This window comes from Hippocampus comes, unplaced genomic scaffold (genome assembly GCF_001891065.2).
Source record: "Hippocampus comes isolate QL1 unplaced genomic scaffold, H_comes_QL1_v1.1 scaffold40, whole genome shotgun sequence".
Lineage (NCBI taxonomy): Eukaryota > Metazoa > Chordata > Actinopteri > Syngnathiformes > Syngnathidae > Hippocampus > Hippocampus comes.
The window spans coordinates 251,848-266,685 of NW_017842058.1; the positions used below are offsets into that span (position 1 = coordinate 251,848).

The 14,838-nt window shown below is 43.4% G+C and overlaps 1 protein-coding gene and 1 long non-coding RNA gene across 2 annotated transcripts in view; one reads left to right on the forward strand and one right to left on the reverse strand.

Moving 5' to 3' along the window:
• Positions 1-1,262: 1,262 nt before the first annotated feature.
• LOC109510675 (vesicular inhibitory amino acid transporter-like) lies at positions 1,263-6,508 on the reverse strand. Its single transcript, XM_019861165.1, has 2 exons — positions 5,459-6,508; positions 1,263-2,519 (listed from the first exon to the last, which is right to left on the reverse strand). The coding sequence occupies exons 1-2, from the start codon at positions 5,858-5,860 to the stop codon at positions 1,296-1,298; spliced, it is 1,626 nt and encodes a 541-aa protein (XP_019716724.1). The 5' UTR covers positions 5,861-6,508; the 3' UTR covers positions 1,263-1,295.
• Positions 6,509-11,141: 4,633 nt separating this feature from the next.
• LOC109510631 (uncharacterized) overlaps positions 11,142-14,838 on the forward strand; it is a 4,111-nt gene continuing 414 nt past the window's right edge. The window contains exons 1-2 of the long non-coding RNA XR_002167160.1: positions 11,142-11,391; positions 13,639-13,763. This is a non-coding gene — a long non-coding RNA (uncharacterized LOC109510631). The remainder of the gene's footprint in view (positions 11,392-13,638; positions 13,764-14,838) is intronic.

The following is a 14,838-nucleotide window of genomic DNA, read 5'->3' on the forward strand; positions in this document are numbered from 1 at the left end:
TGTGTCTGTGTGTGTATTGGGGTGTGTGTGTGTGTGTGTGTGTGTGTGTGTGTGTGTGTGCGCGCGAGAGAGCGAGCGCATGCATGCGCATGTGTGCGAGCTAAATATCATACATTCAGTGCATAGTTTGAGTAGCTGCTTAGGTCCAATCTCCTACTTTTTTGTTGACTAAATAAACTCCAACTCTGGAAATAAGCAATTGAAAAGACCCCCTCCCCCCAAAAAATGATTTTTGGGGGGTATTCTAACCATATTTCATTGACCGCAAGAAATAAGTGTTCCAAATGTAAGTATCTACATTTGGAAATTGAGAGTTATGTTCGTAAACTAAAGAAAATGTTGATTTTACTCAAACTGTAGATCGGAAAATGAGACAAATTATTTTGCTGTGGTCACCTATTTGTTTTCCAGAGCTGCTTATTTTTCTACTGATGGTTATTGCCGTTGGATTTGGACATTTTTGGCTGTGGATGATTAATCTTATTGCAACAGGCCTTAACGAAATTCGCACTTCATATGCCAAGCAGACAAATAGGAAGAAGCCAAACTATTGATTGTTCTCATAGATGTACACTGCCAATTGGGCACACCCACATCAGACGAATGCATATTGTGTTTGTTTCTCGCAAGGCCTCTGAGCAGGAGGGCGCGTAGCGGCGTGGTGCGCAAACCGGATGGTTGCGAGCGTGCGTATTTAAATTGAACCGTGAAGCGGGGGACTGCCGGATGATTCATTTTATGATCATGCCCGAAAATAAATTTGTATTGAATGGTAGCGTCAATCAAGCAGATTAAGGGGAAGAAGACGATAATGTTTGTTTTTCCATGGGTGGACGCTGCCAGTATATTAGGTACACTAATTTTTATTGATTTTTTTTCACATACGCAAGATTAGATAGGTGGGAGCACGCGCTTTTACAAGGCGAGAAAAAGGAAAGCCCAGATGAATAATCTTAGCGCATCTCGCCCTCAAGAAATGAGAACGTATCAGTCAAATAGATTACGGGGATAACCGTTATTGGTGGGGGGTCTTAGATTCACACAGCCAATTTATTACGTACACCCACATCAGACTATTGTGTTTTCTGATATTTCTTTCGTATGTCAATGCAAGGCCTCGTGACAGGAAGTATAGCGGGGTGGTGCGCAAGACTGGATGGTTGCGAGCGTGCGCTTTTACGCATGAACTGAAGCGAGAAGAGGAGAAGGAGGAGGACGAGGGAGAGGGCATGGAGGAGGAGGAGGAGGAGGAAGAAGAGGAGGAGGCGTGCCGGAGGTTGAGCTTGGCTCGGAGTCTACTCCTCAATGTTGTACTTGAAGGCCTCCACAAGCCCCTCCATGGAATGGATGAAACCGGAGATGCTGCATATCCCGCCGATGACGAAGATGGCCACGTCGAAGAAGACCTGGTGCCATTGCAGCTTCCTCCACAACAGCTTGAGGTGGAAGAGGCTGGGCAGCAAGAAGCAGAGCCCCGCGCCCGTCAGGCTCCCCGTCAGACCCATGAGCAACGCGAAGTGCGGCACGTAGATGGCCATGAGCAGCGTGAAAACCACCAGGCCGCAGCGCAGGCTCAGGCCCCACGACTTGAGGCGTCCATCGCCCCCGTAGCAGTCCGGGAAGAAGGCGCGGCCTCCCTCCTGAAAGAAGCTCTTCTCCAGTACCTCCACGGCGGCGAAGAAGGGCAGGGGGTAGGAGAGCAGCGCTTTGGCCACCAGGAAAATGTTGACCACGGCGCGGATGCCCGGCGGCAGGTTGTCCGTGATCACCTCCTTGGTGGCGTCGGCCCACGTCAGGTAGGCCACCAGGGCGAAGAGGCCCTTGAGGATGCAGGCGGCGATGTGCGTCCAGTTCATCATGCAGTGGAACTCGCTGGGCTTCTGCATGTTGCCCTCCAGCGACGGCAAGAAGATCTGCGACGTGTAGCTGAACACGATGATGCCGATGGAGATGGGGAACTTCTTGACGTCGATGTAGAACTTGACCTTGTCCCACGCCCACACCCGCGCCCGCGACAGGCAGTAGGCGATCACCAGCACATTGATGACAAAGTGGGCGAGCGTACACAGCAGGCTGATGAGTACAAAGTGTGCGAGCGTACACAGCAGGCTGAACTTGGACACTGCCTTCAGGTTCTTGAGGAAGGCGCAGGGCAGCAGGGCCGCCGTGGCGATGATGGCCCACGACTTCTGCGAGATGGGCATGTTGGGGAAGCTGTTGTACATCAGGTTGCCGCTCACCACCACGTACAGGATGCACGTCATCACCAGCTCGATGATCTGCGCCACGTTGACCACGTGGCCGCCCAGCGCCGGGAAGCGCGGCGCACAGCAAGCGTTGGCAATGTCCACGTACGAGTCGCGCACGCGCACAAGGCGGCCGTCCTCGTCCTCCTCATACAGGCACGCGATCAGGATCTTGCCCGTGTAGCAGCACACCACCGCGGCGAAGATGATCAGGAAGAGGCCCAGGTAGCCCCCGTGCAGGATAGCGTACGGAAGGCCCAAGACGAACATTCCCTGCGAGGTGAACACACGCGCAGTGATTTCACATAATCATGTCACAACCGCCAAGGATGCCCAAAACGAGATTCAAATCATAATCGGAACAGGTGATTTTCCAAGATCCCTTTAAATCCATCTGCCGTATAGTTTCAAAACATGATATTGGCTGCTCGGGATCCAATCCGAAAAATGTGAATGTGCAAGGTCGAAAGATATCATCTCAGGCTGTGGGGTCAAGTGGTGAGACAGAAGTATTTTCTTACAAAGAAAATCAACATTCAAATATTTGGGCCCGGTGCGGAGGTGGCTAATTCAGGTCCGGAAAGAAAAACACATTGCCATTTTGGCTTCAGGTGATTCTACTCAACTGCTGGTAAACAAGCTTGTTGAATAGAAGCACCTGTGGCTTAAGCCAAGCTGTGGCAGGGATTTACTTTTCTGGAACTAGATTTGACACCTCTAAATCCAACGTTGAACTTTTTTGGTCATAGTTCCTAAAGGTAGATTTGAAACACAACGCTGCTCATTATTAAAAGTATTCCCTAACAAAATGGTGGTGGCAACATTATGATTTGAGGCTGTTTGCTTCAGCTGAAGATGAGGTCTTAGTCATGGTGGAAGGAATTGTGATCAGTTTCAAGTACCCCAAAAAAGGAAAAAAAACTTCAGTAAATCACCTAAAATGTATTTGCGGTTGATCAGAGGCACTTTGAATGGTGGCGGGTGTGTGCTGACTCCCATCCAACAAGTTCTCTCTCTTTCCCTTTGCACCGTATAAGATAAGATAAGATAAGATAAGAAAACCTTTATTAGTCTCGCAATGGAGAAATTCCAAATTCACAGCAGCAAAGTTATGAATGGAAGAAGTAGAACAACAAAATATAGGAGCTGCTGGAAAGGCAGCCACTCACGCGGCGCCATCTTGAAGTCAAAATAACAAAAATAACACAACACAACAAATAGGACACAGACAGTCGTGCAATCTTCACCACTTTCCTGCATACACTTTGTTGTCTGAAGCAGTTATAGATGAAAGAGGAGAGGATGAAAGTGTCCTTTTACCAGTGGATCAGAGACGTCATGCTGAAAATGTGCACGTCTGCTACAAGCTAAGTTTTGAAAGCAAACACGAAGCTGTAGAGTCCATTGACAAAAAGAGATTAGTTCACTACTCCTGTCCCACGTAATCCGCTTCAACTCCAAGCCGCGACTCCCGGTTCCACATCCGCATCGGCGCTCTGCGCTAACGCTCCTTTCTTCTCATCGTCGGCTCCTCAAGCCTCAAGTATATACAGCAACTGATTCCAGTGGATTTCACGATATATAAAAACATCTCAGAAGTTGTTACCTCAACCCATATTTGAAGTCGGTTGCTCCGATTGAATGTGGCATCTTCAAACGTGTGATTTATCATGGTGAGATATTTTTGTCATTTGAACAAAACTCCTAATGTATATGAAGGTGTTCATTGGACGTGATTTGCAGCCTCTTTTGATCCGGAGTTGAACTGCATTGAGCATTCAATTTAACAGGGAAAAGTCATTTTTACCTTGTCCTATTCCTTGTCACTCTTCTGAAATTCATGCAGGATCAAAAGCTGCCAACTCAAACTGATCCAGATCTTCATACCACGGTGTCAGACACCTTAACATCAAACCAAATTGAATCCAGATTTGACCCAGATTGATAATTTTGAAAACATTTCAATATAGAGGGGGAAATCATTTTCAACATGCCTAATTGCTAATACCTTTAGTCTGATCTGTATGCAAAGTCAGATGTTTTCATACCCGTACTTTCAGCGCCGTATGTGATCTACATTCGGCATTTGGCACCAAATCTTCAGATATGTATTATTTCAAACTTGCAAATATTTAACATGGTCAGATATGCATAGAGCCAATTTGAACAGAAGGCATCGTCCATATAAGATAAGATAAAATAAGATAAGAAAAAGAATCTCAGATTCAGATCAGAAAAGAATATCAGATCAATTCAGAAGCTATTTCAATTTATCATATTACTTACCTTTCTCATTACAAAAATTATGCGGAGTCAAATGCTGCCAAGATGAACCTGGATTCATTCAGCCCTGATTTAGCAGGTAGGTGATGAATTCGGTGCCTTTAACATCAGCCATTTATTGTTCAAACAAAAGGCTTCACTGAATATCAAATCTAGTTTGGAGCGGATTTGATCCAGATTGCACATTGATGCTTATAGGTCAGATCAGATTGTCACATCTTCTCCCAATTAGTACCCCACATGAAGTGGTTCATCCAGTCACTTGTGGTTATTCCACCATGGTGGAGGGCTACTTTCTTTTGAATGTTATTGTAATTCTAAGTGACGGTCCTCGTGCCTCCACCCCCCAACCCCACCCCCCCCCCCACCTTCCCGTTTTGACGTCGCGTGGGTTTTCCACTTGGCTTTGAGCGCGTCCGTCTTCCCTCCCGCCCCGAACGTCACCACGAGCCGCATCGGAGACACTCTGTGACGTCAAAACCCCCCGAGAAAGGATTTATTTATTTATTTTGTCGCAGATTTTGCGAACGAGACGTACTCTGGGTGGTTGTGGTGGTGTGGGTGACTCGCTTCGTTCACGCCCACATTTTTTTCCCCCCCACTGCGCGCTGACGTGCGCCACGGACACGCGTAATTGCGCACGGAATGCATTCGAAATGTGTTGTTTCCCGCATGAAAAACGTTGAATTATTATTTTATTGCTGCATTTTATTTTCACCGTAGGAGAGTTTGAGAGAATAGAAAGTGTGTGTTCGTGGACAATATGCGCGGAGGAGTTCGTCGCATGACATCTGCGTTGTGTTTTATTCGAGTAATAAGATGAGCAGCAATCCGATCGATTTGCTTTAAAGTTGCTGAGGTGCCCCGCGAATCTTGTGAGGATAAAAGGATTTAAAAAAATGGATGGATGATGAGGTGCGCGCTCGTACCTGGATGGCGTTGGTGACGTTCCATCCCGCCTCCCAAGCCGTGATCTTGGGTCTGACCTCGGACAGTTCGTTCGAACCCCCGTCCTTGGAGGACGAACGCGATGGCCCGGTGCCGTCCCTCTGGTAGTGGCTGTCCCCATCCAAGCCGCCTGCCCCTCCTTCCCCTCCTCCCTCCGCCGCCGCCGCCTTGTCGTCGGCAGCCAGGATGTCCATCTGCATGCCCTGCCGGTGGTCATAGTCCAGGTCGTCGCAGGCGGCGAAGCCCAGCGCCTCCTCGTCGGTGGCGGCCTGGAAGCCCATCCTGGCGAACATGCCACTGACTTTGGCCTGGGATTTGTTGGTGACGGTCGTGGCCGCGTTAGACAGTTTATTGGACAGTTTGCTCCGGATTAACGTCGCCATGTTTGCGCTTAATTTCTCCTCTCCTTATCCAATATACAAAAGAGGCTACTTTGGGTGGCGGCGTCCGCTTCGTTGCATCCACAAGACACGAGAGTGGGTGGGTGAGGGGGTTGGGGGGGAAGGACGAGCTCTGATTAAGACACCGACGGTATATTATTAATATTTTTTAATTGCTATCTCCACTTCTTCCTCAGTGTGCTTTTCCTCAGGATCATTTCACCTTCAGACGTCGCTGCTCCGCTTCTGCATCCTGTCCCCCTCCTCTCCTTCCCTTGTCCTGTCCTCTCCTCCTCGATGTTCGACGTTTCCTCGCTGTCTTTTTTGGCTCCAGACGCCGTGCGTAAAGCTTTACGCACCGACAGCAAAAAGTGTCTTTGTAAGGCCTTTATGATATCCTTTTTTTTTTGCGCGTGGGGTGGGTGTTAGGTGCGTCCAGGTGCCTTCACTGATGCCAATGCGGTACTGTGGCGCTCAGGGGGGGGGTGGGCTTGAGTGCCCCCCCCCTCCTCCATCCCCTCCCTCCTTTTTTTTTTTAGTAGATAGAGCCCCGCACCAGGAGAACACGGGAGAGATTTGCTGCATTTCTAGGGGAGGTGCTTGCGGTACCCCTCACCATACACCCACCATCACCCTATTCACCCACTCCCTCCTCACCCCCTCCCGGAGCCACGATCTATAATACTTCAGACCGACGTCCAATGGCATTCCGGCGGCCTCCAATCTCGCCCAAGTTTACGCGTATAAAAGGAGGCTGAGATCTGTGCCAAAAGCCAACCTCTTTGGATCACAACCAAATGTAGGATTTCTTTACTTTTTTTTCTCTTTCGCTTTCTTAAAAATATGAAAGAAACATTTGCCTCTTTTTAATCAGCAAAGGACAGCTTTATAGTAAACCAGATTCTCTTTGGGGGAAAAAAAAAAAGATTTTGGATGCAAGCAGTATAGTTTTTAGTGACCTAAAATGGACTATTCTTCCTCCAATTTGGCCTTTTTGCTTCAGTCTTATTTTGTTTTGTTTCATAACATGAAAAATATCATTCATTCATTCATCCATCGAAGGATTGCTGCGTGTGTGTGTGCACGCCCGTGCGTGTGCCATTGTGAAGAATGGCCGCCCGTTCAAGAAAAAGGAGATTTTATTAATGGAGGGCAAATGTTGCGGTTTTCGTTTTTTTAAATTATATAACTTGGAATATAAAATACGACAATATTTTCGTTTTATATTCATACACGCAGGACTGGTCTACTTTTATTTTTTAAAGAACCCATTTGTTGTTTGCGCACAAATTCTGAGATTTTAAAGCATTGTAGGTTTTTACAAAATATGGATATTCTTATGATCCCCCACGCAAAATTTCTGGATGCACACGACGCTGCATCATCATCATCATCACCATCATCATCATCATCACCCTGCAACAAAGCGGCCTCGCTGCTTCATGTGTAAAAGCTTCGAATGCAACGCAATCCAGTGCACATGCTTTTAAGTGCCCTTGTAAAAGAAAACAACAATTCATTAGACATTTGCATCGTGGACTATCATATTTTGTGCAGGATTCCCTGCACTTTTAATGTAAATATTCCCTAAAAAAAATCATAATTGTGTTAACACCATGATCAAATTATTAAAACCCATTTAACTGAAATCTAAAAAAAAAAAAAATCCCTCAAAACGCCTAAATTAAATCTCACAAGGCTGTCCTGCGTGGCCGAGTTAACGACCGAGGCTCTTATCAGCAGCATGCAGACAGCCTCTGGTCTGCACGATGAAGGTTACTGTGAGTGAGTGTGTGTGCGCGTGTACCACATCCCATCCCATCAAAACACGCAAGAACCCCATTCATCATCAGTTAAATGAAATATATTTGCGTCTGCATTCAACTCGCATTCGAGAAATCCTGCAAAAAAATAAATAAATAAATAAAATATTTATATCTGTGTGAACCAAGAGCCAGGAGGAGGAAAGTGATTTTTCTCTCTTGATCACCCACGGGGAGAGCCACGATGATGATGGTGGGTGGCGAGGGATAACGTTATAGGGGGCGGAGCCAACCCATGGGGATTTGCGTCTGACGTCCGACCAATCAAAGTTGCTCATCCGCGTCAGTGCCAATTTAGGAAAGATGGAACCACACAGAATCTTGGAGTCTTTTTTTTTTTTAAATATATGTCCATTTGTGACGTTCATGAATCAAAGCCAAGGCTGGTGAACATATTCTTTCACTTAATTATTTCGCCACAAAAATCGGGAGGCTCAGTGATATTTGAGTCCATTTCAACACTGAGCCTCTGAGAACAATACACATGACGGTTGTGTAATACGGATTTATTTACAAACTGTCGTTCAGAATAATTTTAAAATATATTTTAAACAGGCAACTTACGTTTGACAAATGGTAAGCGAATGCTGCCTCGCTCAAATTTCATCTTAAAGCATTACAAATCCAGAAGTGTCAAAACATTTGCTGTACAACAGGAATTAAAATTCAAAAATACAAACTGAGGAATAAATCAGACAAAACAAGCAAATATTTGAAAATAACAATACTAATCTGTATGACCACCTGTCTATCTAGTTATCCATTCATTTATCCATCCATCATGTCAATCCGTGTAACTTCTAGGTAGTAAACCCGGTTAAAAATAAGAAACTACCCATCCTTTGGGGATGATTAGGGATCCTTATTTCAGTGATTCATCCAGTCCATCTATCCACCTAGTAACAGATCCAACCAGCAGTCATTCCATTCATCCACATTCACGTATAGCAGGGGTGGGCAACTCCAGTCCTACAGGGCCACAATCCTGCGTGTTTTAGATCTTTCCCTTAAATGATTAGCTCATCAGCAATCTCTGCAGAAGCCTGATCACAGTCTTGATCATTTGAATCAGGTGTGTTTGAGGAGGTAAACATATAAAACATCCAGGATATTGGCCCTTGAGGACCGAAGCTCATCCCTGACATACATGTTCCATCTGTCCTCATCCACTTGTCCAGCCATCCATCCATCCATCGATCCATCCATCCATCATCCACCCATTGTTTTTTTTAGCTCCTTTCAAGTGGTTGGACTTGAACTCCTCCTGGGGGGGGGCATTCATTCCATTGCTACCAAATTTCCACCATTTTGTCTGTCCTACAGAAAGACTGTTTTTTTAAGCAATCCCACCACAGAACGTAGATGAAAAATAGCATTGAAGTTTGACAGCCCCCCCCCCCACACACACACACATACACACACACACGCACTCTTGTGTCCACACTCGACAGTGTCAGTACAACATTTCACCCCTCTCCCCAAACACCCACCCAGCCCTCCTTTTCACATTACACACATGGGTGAGCTGGCTGTGGGTACCACCCCCTCATCATCATCGCCATCATCAACACACATGTGGTCACGCCTGTGATCAAGTACCTTGAGTGAACTCGTCAAAAACGCACAACACAGAGAGGACACACAATTTTATGCAAAGCCATTTGAGCATTTAGTCGATATACTTGATACCCAGATTTGGGTCCTATGTACTATTGCGCAGTTTGTCCTCACTAGTAAGATATATCAGTGCACTTGTAATGATTGTGTCCAGCATAAGCTCCATGTACTAGTATGCTCTTTTTCCTCTTTATTAAGATTAAATCAGCGCACTTGTGGGAAAACTGTGTCTCAGAAATAACGTTGTTTTACACTATTAGTATGACTTTTGGCCTACCATTGCGGCACTACTAACGCCACTAGGCCCAGGCAGGCGTCACACTAGTAGCCTCATGGAGCCATCAAGTGTCTTTAAGGGACGTGGCATAGTTTGTGAAATCATGAACTCTAACACGTTTAGTTCACTGTGCGGTTCGTTAACTGTGAATGTTTCTCCATGCTCCTTGTGAGTGTTTTCATTTGGTATATGTGTGTTTGTTTGCCCTACAAGGTCAAAGCAGCACTGAATTTCGTCTTGGAGTTTTTACTGTCGGTGTTATTTCATGTTATCTTTTGTGTGCGTGCGTGTGTGTGTGTGTGTGTGTGTGTGTGTGTGTGTGTGTGTGTATGTGTGTGAGCCACATCAAGTTTTTTTCAATGCATTTGAAAATGATTACAAAAGCATTTTAGTGAGGTAACATGATGATATTCCTGTGCCTGTGCGTGTGTGCGTCTATTTATCGTGGTTGGATGGCTGGATGGACGGCAGAGAAAAGACCCTCTGAGAGTGGGGAATGAGCACACATCAGGCTAATCAGAGATGCTGGCTGCAGTCTATTATGAACATTTGCATGACAATAACAAGTGTAACATCGCATTGTGTGTCCAGAACATTGTGCTGCCAGCCTTACACACAGACCAAAACGCATCATAAACTTTGTGGGGGAAATATGTTTATTGCTTTGTAATTTCAGCGTTTGTCAGTCCAAATAAGTCACACACATGCACAACTGAGAGTGTGACAAATATATTCAGGTGAACCACAGTGGAAAGAAAAAACACTAAGAGCCTTTTCATTAGCTCCTAATGTGCCCATTTAATGGCTTATTATGGCCTCCCAAGAGAGATCGTCCTGCGGGAGTCCTCTGAGGATGTGCTGCATTGTCTTATCTTACCTTAACTGGATACGTAGATCGATAGATAAAATAGAGCAATCTCATCCCGTTTCAGTTTAGTTTAGCATAGTTTATAGTTGCTTAGCTTGGGCTGGCTGATGGGGTCATCTTCATATGCTGTAGTTTCGTAGTTTACATTGTGTTTCATCATATTGTACATTGAAAGAAACCATATTTTGTTACATTAGTGTAGCATAGATTAGCCTATCTTGGCCAAGGTGAACTCATTTTATCATCTTAAAATATTGTTGTATTTTGAGGAAAAATAATGAAATTATTAATGAATATGATATAGCCAGTATTTTGTTGACTTTTTTTTTGTTTTATCTGGAAAAACAAAGGGGAAAAAAGGCCATTATTCTAGCAATGTCGTGATGTATCGATCTGTCATATTTTGCGTTGTCTAATTATGTACAATGTCAGCCATTTATTTATTAGCTAAGCCTAGCATACTTTCACTCATCTTAACTTGGTTGAAGTGAGCTCAAGGTGACATGTCGTACTGTCGCATGCATAACTTATCTTGTCCTGTCTTGTACTGTATGTACATTGCTTTCATTATAGGCTCTTTGTTTAGCAAAGCGTGGATTAGATTCGCTAAAGTGAGCTCATCGTTCAATGCTGTACTGTCGTAATTTATCGTGTTTTATATTGTACTGTTTGACACGCCATCTGATGTTGTTAACATGGAGCGACGCCACTCGAGTGAAGCGCTACTCAGCAGTCGAAAGTCCGCTGCTCTCTACTGTGCGTGCATCAGTGCGGACGTGTACGCAAGCACGTCTTTTGGCTTCAACCAATCAGTGCTGACGCACCGGACGTTACACATCAAAAAGCTTTGATCTACGACAACAGCTAAGCTAGCCTAGCCAAGACAACAGCTAAATTAGTTGGGACGACACGACGCTCGAGGTCGGACGGACACGCTCTTTCGTAATCTGTATGTTTTTCCTTTTCCTCTTTTCTGTCCAAATATATATTTTTCTACAAACAATAGCTGTCTTGTCCAAGACGTCTTTTTTCGTCCACCGGGGTTTAGCTAGTGTATGTATAAAGAGACCAAAATCTCTTTAAACGTAGCTTAGCATGGCTGAGGTGAGCTCACCTCATCATATCGGATTGTGTCTTGTCTCGGCTCACGTAATTTAGGATAATTTATTTTACTTTAGCTGTAGATGGACAATTTGTTATCTTAGCAGTTTTTTTCTTAGGTTAGCTGATTTTATCGTCATAGCAAGCCATAGCATGTCCTCTGTAGATTAGCTTCACTTAGCGTGCTTGAGGTGAACTGATAATATTGGAGTGCAACTTGCTTTACTTCATATCTACAGTTCATTTTGTTAGCTTACAAAATCTTTGCATCATGTAGTTTTGCCGAGGTAATTTAATTCTATTAGATCATTGTTGTATCATGCGTGACTGTTATTGAAAGGAGTGAACTCATCTATCAAATTGTGTTGTATCATTGGTTGTCTATTTTTATTATTATCATCCCATTTTTTTGTCTTAGCCTAGATACCTTTTTTCTTATTAATTGTAGTATTTGATCCTGACTCTGATATATTCTTTCCATGCAGCAATTCCTGAATGCATCAAGAATGTGTGTGTGTGTGTTTACTATTGTGTAGTGTTATGCTATGGCCAAGCGCTCCCCAGACGCCGTTTTGCTGTTAACCCCGCGTTGACTCGAGCCCTCTCCATCAAGCGTTGGACGCGTTCCTCGGGGTTCAGGCGCCCGCTGTGACACATTAACATTGTAATTGGCTTTTTTTGGAGCACAATAAACGGAGACGCTCCTATGGGACCTGCCGGAGCCCGAGGCAAACACAAAAGCTCATGACATTTTTCACACAACCTGCGCTGCTTGCCATCGACAACACACATGTAATGTTTTCTCGGATGACACTCTGGAATGTCATTTGTTATTTAGAATTTTTTTCTAAAACATACAGCAACTAGAATTCACAAGTAAAACACGACCCCCCCCCACCCCCCACCATCATGATGATAGAAAATTAAAAAATGTCAACTATACGGCCATTTTGGGACCATCCCTGCAATACGTGAAATCTGTGATATAGAAAACTACTCCAAAGACATTTTTTTTTAATAGCATTTATGGCAATTAGTTTCAAAGCTTTTAACACACAAATATTACAAACACATTTAAATTCATATCATTTATTAAGAGAGAGCAAAAGCAACCCCAAAAATATTGTGCAGTACTGTCTAACAGTGTACCAATACCTTTGTATTTACTGTACTCGTATAAACAGTCCCGTTTTTTCCCAACAAACTTAACATCTCACAATAGCCATCCATAGTCATGTCCAAAGATTATAAAATTAACGTGTTGCCGTTGCTTACCTTAGCGATTAAAAGCATGATTATAGAGGATGCCATTAAATAGTTTTCAATAAAAATGAGGCTGTTTGGATGACATTGGGGTTTCTTTCTTCTTCTAAGTTCCTCTTCTGTTTTTTTTTTTTTTTCTTTTCAAATTCACACACTCTCAGCAGTGTGCCAACATCTAGTGGCAAAGAGTATAACTACACCGGAAATAGAGGAGATTTAGAACAATTTATTATACGGCCCCATCCGAGCATTGGATTTCGCATACCAAGTATGTTCTCATTATACTGTACACAAAACAAATAACCACTGAGCCACATGTTGCTTCATCATGAGCAGACACAGTATTTAAAATTCATTGGTTAGCAGTACAGTTGAGGGTTACCTACAGTATCTTAAATATATATATGTGTGTGTGTGTGTTTGTGTGTGTTTGTGTGCGCGTGTAGGTTTTGTGTGCGTGTAGGTGTGTGCGCACACCTATGTGTGTTGGGGTCGTGCGGAGTCAATAACGGCTGAGAGTTGTCACCCTTCAGTTGTCATGAAAGTTTAATGACATCATGTCTGCTCTCACTGGGATTGTCTCGTGTGAGCTACACTGTGTTTGACCTTTAACATTGACTTGACTGACTGCATGTCTGCAAGCCACACAAAAAGCTGCTCAGTATGCTCAGACTATACAGTAGTAGCCACAATAATCATACTACTACTAATAATAGTATACTTTTTTGGGGGTGATATTTACATCGGCCGATGAGATAAATGATGTCTGGACTTCAGATGTTGCCAGGGCAACAATGATGCATTCATTTTCTATGGCACTCGTCCTCATCAGGGTTTCAGGTGACCTGGAACCTATCCCTGCTGACTTTGGGAAGCGGGGTCCATAAACTTGGAAGAAGTCAGAGTACCCGAAGAAAACCCATGGGGAGCACATGGAAACCCCCACAAAGGACTGAGGTAAGATTCAATGCGAGAACCCCAAAGTCGTGAGACAGACATGCATACCACAAGGTCACCGTGTTGTACCACGCTCAATCCTTTCCGTGGCAAAAAATGTGTTCCATTGATCAAAACAGACTACAAAATCACGATAAAAAAGTAACATGATGCATTAAAAAAAAAAGTCTATTCACTTAAGTTAGGTTGTTTATTTCAAACTCACAATTCATTAAAAATACAACATTATTAGGTAGAATCTATTAGATTGGATTTTTTTAAGAACAATTAAAACATTATATTTATGATTATGAACATTTATTAATATACAATCACCATTGTAAAAATGACAACCTTCATCACTATTAGCTGCATTAAGGTGAGGCAACTGCCATCTGATTTGAAGTTCCCAAACATGGTTCTTTATTTTATAATCATCTGCAAAAATGTCTTTTGATGTTCTAATATTTGTGCAATTGGGAAATTTATACCTAACACATTTTATTTATTTATTATTTGTATTATTATTCATACTGTTATATTTATTCATTTATTATTTGAAATAAGTACTGTACTGTATTTAACAATTGCTAGTGTGCATTTGCAAGATCATCAAGTGCTTTAATGCGGATGCTTTCAATTTCAGGAAGCTCGCCATGTTTTACCTTTTTGAACAGGAATTCAAAGTAAAATATAACTTGAAATTATTTTTCATTTTTTTCATCCATCCATCCATCCATCCATTTTCGATCCTCACAAGGTTTGCGAGTGTGTTGGATAATGATGATGACAAGAATAATAATAATAGTAATAATAATAATGATGTTTGGGGATTAAAACTTGGTTAAAGAGCCACCACTGTACATACTTATGCATTAACACACAAAAATGCTTTTCATTTGATTTAGGGCTAAAAGCTGAAATTGGTTCCTTATGCAAATAGGTGTTTTCTTCTTCTTTAAGCATTCCCGTGTATGTGTGTGTGTGTGTCTGTGTTATTCATAGAAAGGTTCCATTTCCTATTCTTCATTGAAATGCACATCTTGTCTGCCTGCAATTGACAACATTCACAACCTGCTGAAAGGGGTGGTTTGGG